The sequence below is a fragment of the Eptatretus burgeri genome, chromosome 11 (assembly GCF_056783735.1).
Source record: "Eptatretus burgeri isolate ZD-2024b chromosome 11, Ebu_testis_v1, whole genome shotgun sequence".
Taxonomy (NCBI): domain Eukaryota; kingdom Metazoa; phylum Chordata; class Myxini; order Myxiniformes; family Myxinidae; genus Eptatretus; species Eptatretus burgeri.
Genome location: NC_140971.1, coordinates 21494579 through 21501504, shown reverse-complemented (window position 1 = coordinate 21501504; position 6926 = coordinate 21494579). Strand labels below are relative to the sequence as shown.

General features: G+C 44.5%; 1 protein-coding gene across 3 annotated transcripts in view; it reads left to right on the top strand.

Annotated features, from left to right (window-relative positions):
• The first annotated feature begins 2660 nt into the window (after positions 1-2660).
• The window catches only part of LOC147016640 (forkhead box protein D1-like), a 33633-nt gene continuing 29367 nt past the window's right edge, over positions 2661-6926 (top strand). Inside the window, exons 1-2 of one of the 3 annotated variants that reach the window (XM_085845498.1) lie at positions 2666-2837; positions 3037-4516. In XM_085845498.1, the coding sequence (XP_085701624.1) occupies positions 3071-3928 (858 nt within the window). In that variant the 5' untranslated portion in view covers positions 2666-2837; positions 3037-3070 and the 3' untranslated portion in view covers positions 3929-4516. Of the gene's footprint in view, positions 2838-3036; positions 4517-6926 lie in introns of those variants that run through there. The other 2 variants (XM_085845497.1, XR_015049131.1) reach the window with 2 other exon arrangements.

The following is a 6926-nucleotide window of genomic DNA, read 5'->3' as shown; positions in this document are numbered from 1 at the left end:
AACCCTCCAAAACCGCTCAGCTAGCTTTTGGGTTGGATGGAACACAGGGCCCCTGTCCTCTCCCCCCCCTCCTCCTCCTCATCATAATCATCCTCCTCTCTCCCGTGCAATTGGCACTGGGATAGCATATGAAATAGGCTCCCCTCGTAATAATAATATATATATATATATATATATATATATATATATATATATATATATATATATGTACTAACAGTATGGCCTCATGTCGGCACACTTGCCTCAAAGCCATTTATCCTGGGTTTGAATCCCGACCTAGCTAAAAATGGTCATCCCAGTGCTTCACATCAGGATGATTCATCAATGTGTGTGCTATCTCTTGGATGGATGTTAAAATGGTTTTCGATCTCCTGGCATTCGTTGGTGGAAGTTAAAGATCCCACAGTATCCTTCGAGATGAGTCGGCGAGCTATTGCCAGAACCCTGAACAAATTCCAAAATCTGGATGACTGGATGACTCGTAAACTGGATGACTCGTAAACCCATGCCTCATCTTCCATCATGTTCATATGGAGATGCCTTTCTTCATGTGTTTAATCATCATTGCCATCCCAATCCTGATGTCTGTCTTTGTCTCTCCACCCTTTTAATTCATAAATCCATCATTTTTTGTTCTGTGTGTGGGACTGCAGTGACTAACTGCCTCACGTCAGTGCCCTCCCCCACGTCATCTTCACACCCTGGTTTCCCAACACCTGCTTCAGGCTCTCGCACCCCGACTCCAGCCCGGAATACCTTGCTTATGTGTCGATCCCCTCCTTGCTTCTTTCACTACCGGCCCCTCCTTACTTCCTTCACACCCCACATCATCCTTGTTGCCTCCACACCATGCCCCCTCTGTGCTTCCCTGTGTCCCAACCCCTCTATTTTTCTCCTGCGTGTCTGTCTCTCTCTGTCTCTCTGTGTCTCTCTGTGTCCCTCTGTGTCTCGCTGTGTCCCTCTGTGTCTCTCTGTCTCCCTCTGTCTCTCTCTGTCTCTCTCTGTCTCTCTCTGTCTCTCTCTGTCTCTCTCTCTCTCTCTCTCTCTCTCTCTCTCTCTCTCTCTCTCTCTCTCTCTCTCTCTCTCTCTCTCTCTCTCTCTCTCTCTCTCTCTCTCTCTCTCTCTCTCTCTCTCTCTCTCTCTCTCTCTCTCTCTCTCTCTCTCTCTCTCTCTCTCTCTCTCTCTCTCTCTCTCTCTCTCTCTCACTCTCTCGCTCTCTCCCTGCTTCCCAGCCCCTCTTCTTCCCTTACGTCCCACCCCCTTCCTACTTCCCCAGCGCCCAGCCCCTATCCTCGGTATCCCGCCCCCTTTCTGCTTCCCCTGTGTCATATTCCACATCCTCTTGCCTCCCCTCTCCACATTCCCCCACCCCTGCCCTCTTTCCCTCTCCCTGCCAACAGCACCCCTCCCCATCCCTAATTGTTCTTGGGAAGGGAATAGTCTGTCTCCCTGGATCAAACACTTGGAACATGTCTTTCAATCCTGAGAAATCTCACACACTCACTGTCTCTCTTGTAAAGCACCGTCTAGCAAACCCTACCATTTACTTTCTTGAGAAGTTCAGTCACTCTTTAAGTTCCGACCTTCTTTAAGAAGTTGTCACTCAAACTTTTGGACCTCATCATCAGCCATGATCTTTCTTGGTGAAGCCACACCTTCATGTTGGTCTCCAAAGCCAATCGCCGAATGGGCATCGTCTGTCATGCAAAGTCCTTCCTTGGCATACCTGAACTCTTATCCACCTACAAGGTCTTCATCCGCAGCTTGACGGAGTACTGTTCTCCCCTTTGGCTGGTGCCCCTTTATCCAAGTGTTCCTCGCTTCTTCCATCTATAGAATCACCATCGAGTCCACCACTCTTTTCAAAAGTCACTGCTGTATCTTTCCCACACTTCCCTCCAGTGCATCCAGTAGGTAAAGCACCACCATCTCATGTTATCCCCCCATCCTGACCCATGATCTTAATTTTCTCCATTAACCCTTCCAAACCCAACCCTCTTACTTGTTGGTTTCAGTGTTTCCTCCCTTCCTGTCTCTCTTCTTAATTTCCTGTTTGGTCATTCCCTTGTTGATGAGTGTGTCCAATTGCTGTCCCGCTACCCCACTGACAGTTCGGATCTTGCTCTTCCATGAGCCTCACTCGAGTAGGAAAAAAAAAATAAGGATTTATTCAAAGAACTGCAGCCACAAAGAAACCGAGCAGCCATCATCATAACAAATGACTTTATGAGTGGGTTCAAAAGGTTCTACAAACGAGACAACCACATAGTAATCAAAAAGACACCAACATCTTTTCCTTGTTCTTTCCATAATTCGTGAGAAAGTGCATAAATGTATTGTTTAATCATCCATATTTACGCAGAATTGCCTTTGTTTTAGCACCTTGGATTACTTTATCTCACTGGAAAAACTCTTTGATTGCCCTACTAACTTGGTAAACCTTAATTTAAATCAGGAATTGTGGTTTAAACCCATCCATAGTCCAGTTACCGAGTTGCCTTGATCGCCAAATACACTTACTTCCACCTTTGTAGCCTAAGAGGTGATCGAAAGTCGAAAGCTGCGCACCTGTGTGTTCTCAATAAGCGGTAGTTAGGTCTGCAAGGGGTTGCGTGGGGATGTGGGGAGGTGGGTGAGTCCCCAGTCTGGTGCGTCACGATGATGCTAAAGTGATGAGAAAAAGCGAAACAGCAGGGAAGGGGGGTAAAGAAATGGAAGGGCTGAGTGGGGGCAGTCCGGAGGAACTGTCGGGAGAAGGCTGATGGTGGAAACGGCACAGAAGCTTCGCTTAGACCGATCTCGCAGGGCAAGGTGACTTCAAAAGCATCCAGTGGAGGGTGAGCTGCAGTTAGACCACCTCCTCGATCACTCGCCAAGACTACATGTATATATTATATATTTATTTATAATCTGTTTTAGATATTATATATGTATATATCTCTTTATAACATACATGTAGCTTACACAGCAGCGTGCGTTACTATAGGCAAAGGTGCAACCCAGTCCCTAATAATTCCCCTCAACCTCGACTTGCAGCACATCGATCCCTGATTGCACATCTTCTCCAACTATGACCCCATTGAGATCGGGTGAGAGTGAACATGCCAGCTCTGCAACCGACGACTCGGACGTCGATGTTGTGGGTGAATCGAGTGAAGCGGAATCGGTGCGGGACCGACGAACGGGGTCACCGGAGTCTGGGGTGAAGAGTTCCCCTTCGGATTGGGACGGCACGTCCCTGATCATAAAGCCCCCGTACTCGTACATCGCACTCATCACCATGGCCATCCTGCAGAGCCCCGGGAAGCGCCTGACGCTCAGCGAGATCTGCGACTTCATCAGCGCGCGCTTCCCTTATTACCGGCACAAGTTCCCGGCGTGGCAAAACTCCATCCGGCACAACCTGTCTCTCAATGACTGCTTCATCAAGGTGGCCCGGGAGCCGGGAAATCCCGGTAAGGGAAACTTTTGGACACTGGACCCCAACTCTGCGGACATGTTTGATAACGGATCGTTTTTGCGCCGCAGGAGGCGCTTTAAGCGTCTCGTTCCGAGTGACCTTCTCGTCGGAAGTAGATCGTGGTCTACCGGCACGCACACCTCCATCACCGCAGCTCCTGGACCTCTTACAAGCTGCGTTTTGTCTGTGGGATCGCCCAGCTTCCCATGTCTGCCCCTTGGAGCATCTGTCCAGTCTCCCACCATTCGACCCACCACAGTCTCCCAGCTAGGTCCACTGCCTGCTTTTTCTCTGTCCTTTAAACAATCCTCCGCAGATGAAGCTCCATGCACGACCTTTACAGCCTTTCCCATTGCATCGCACACTAAACCAAGCTCCGAGAGGTCCCGCATGGCCTTCACAATCGACAACATCATCGGAAACAAGACGGATCTACAATCGCTGAATTCTTCTGGCACAAGTCCTTAATATCACGACAATGGTCGACAGAGCAAGACGATTGCGTGGCCGTCACAGCACTCTCACTTCCTATGTGTTGTTTGCTCTGTGCAGAGAGAGACAGACAGACAGACAGACAGGAGGAGAGAGACAAAGCGAGAGAGAGACAGAGCGAGAGAGAGAGAGAGAGAGACAAAGAGACAAAGAGACACAGAGAGCCAGAGAGAGACAGAGACAGAGAATTTGGAGATTTTGGTTTTTCATGAAAAAATTTGACGTCCGAATCAGCCACGGCGATGGACAGGATCGATGAATACCAATTCACGAAGTTGCCTTTTTATTTTATGTTTTAACAGTGTGGTTTGTCCCACTTTGTTGCTGCTTGGACGTTGTAATACCTGTTTGCATACCTATAGTGTGCGAACCTCTCGTTTTCAAAGGCGCTACGCGTATACCTGTAAGGGACGCACACCTTCCAAACTTTGAATCACTTTGCATTTATAAAATGAAACAATGTTCTCTGGGCTCGCAATAACCATATCCAACATCGTTCTTGCCTTAAGTTTGCTTTATGGACGTATCTAAGAATGTTTTACACATCTGAAAACGATCATTAAACTTTACAAATGTACCTCTTTTGACCGAGCCATTTTTAAATCCACTCCAAACCCGTACAAACAACTTATTTTTGAGTTTCTTGCCTTGAATCAACTCATTGCACAAAGTTATACATTGGTATTACAGAACGACGCCCTAAACGTATGTATAATTTTTTTTTTAACTTTTGAAAGGAAACCACATCACTGTCATGTGATGTATTATATTGAACAGGCCGTTCAGTCCTTTCTGACGTATTTCGTATGATAAATGTATCCATTTAATTATAACTTAGTGCTCCTCTTTTACAGAATAATGTGTAGGGCCTTTCATGGTGGTGGGAAGTTTGTTTGTTTGTTATGAAAAAGGTTTTGTATTTGCAGATTTTAGAGCGAATTTTACTTAATGTCATTGTTATTTCCCTTTTATGATTAGAGAGGTAAAACAGCCTCTACACACATGGAACATGTTCCCCAATGGAACCAGTGTTTTATTTTTAATGACCCCGTGCCCACTAAGTGAAAAGCGGGGTTAAGCAATTGGTTCACTTCCGTCTGTCTGTCTGTCCGTCCGTCCATCCATCCACAAACATCAGTTTATGATCGAAGAACAACTGAATATAAATCAAATGTTATATTTTGAACACGAACCGGAACATGAGGATGAAGACAAGTCTTCCGTTTTGCAATACTTTGACTCTGAATTTGGCCAAATTGCACATGCGCAGAGCGAGATTAAATTTTTCACTCTGTTTGCCTGTCTGGCAGTCAAACAAAATTTCAAATCATTCCAACCAGGAAACTTATTGTTTTTAAGGATGTCATAAAGGACACAAACAACAGGCCTAATATTACCTGTTTGATAAGGTTGTGTAATAGCCACTGCATCAACGGCACTAAACTTACAGAATTTTTTTATACGACCTTTAAAATAATTATCTTATTTAAATTGAATGATATTATTGAACACTGCATGGGGTTAGACGTTCTCTGAACTCTATAGTTAAAATAAGCAATCACACTTTGATCTGGTACATTATGGACCGAAGTTGTGAGCATGACTTTTTGAAACATTATCAAACTCCGACTTTAAAAAAAATATACAATCACAAGATATGATCATTATATATTATTTTGTTTTGTTATAATACTTTTTGGTATACTATCATCATATTATTTGGCTTTTCGACAGGATGGTACGATACAGATGGAGTGATATAACCTGTCCAGTGTGGGTTCAATTCCAAACCGAACTATACATTAGGATTAGTTCTTCACAGGCATGATGTTGCACAAAAGAATAATAATGATAATAATTAATAATCCTGATAATAATAGTAATAATTGGATAAATTTAGCACCTTGTACACTGTTCAAGAGCACTGTTATTTGGAGGCGATATTAAACCCGCCGAACCGTGTACTTGTGGAAGTTAAAGAGCCCACGGTACCTTTCGACAAAAGTAGGAAATTGTGTAACTGTGCTCTGCCCAAATCCTAAGTTGCTGCCCTAATCTATAGGGGGACCGGGGTGTATAATCTGTGGGGCAATCTCTTTGCAATTCGGTAGGTAGTAACCCATTTAAAAAGGTGATGTAAACTTAGATCGGCTTCTTATAAGTGCACCACAATATATTTTGTAAAGCAAGATGAGCACCGCATTAGATCATTTCTCCTTTTTTTTTTTTTTAGAAAATGTACTCTGTATGTGTTTGGAAGAGTAAAACACATCAGGAATTACAAGAGCCGTGTAGTTTCTCTGACATTGCGCTTCATTTAATGCTTCATTGACTGTTTGTCCACTAATTCGGTAAACAATGGACAGATCAGAACGTTAGCTTGCCCGCACGGACTCGATTTTCTCTGTGCATGCAAGTTGCTCTTCCCATGCACAACAGATGATGTACAGGGATGATGTCACAATGGGCTTTAAGCAAACAGGCTTAGAAACCATTTAGAATACCATTCATGTCCTTCAAATATCATGTTTTCAGATATTTACAAATACGTTCTTCGCAAAGAAATAAAACCGTAAAATGTAGCTGCAATTCAGTTTCCCATTGCAATGCAGGAAATGTGGGTTTTCATTTAGAAGTCACCTCTTCACCTGTTTTCCTTAAACTTACTTTTGAACAAGAATGTTGGACAGGATTGTGCAGAGGAAGTTCACTTATCCTTGAGCTGTCTCGTCTGGGTTCAATTCCTGGTCTGGCTGGAAACTGACAGAGTAATGCTTCGCAGGCAGGCATTGTCCCTCCGATGGACGTTAAATTGGGTGTCCCGTCAGATGGCATTAGTTGGTGGATGTTAAAGATCCTACAGTGTCTTTCAGAACAAGAAGGCGAGTTATCGCCGGCACCCTGAACAACTTTCAAATTTATGCCAAAATCGCCTTCAGTTGAACATCAGGCCTGGCAAGCTAGTTCCTTAAAG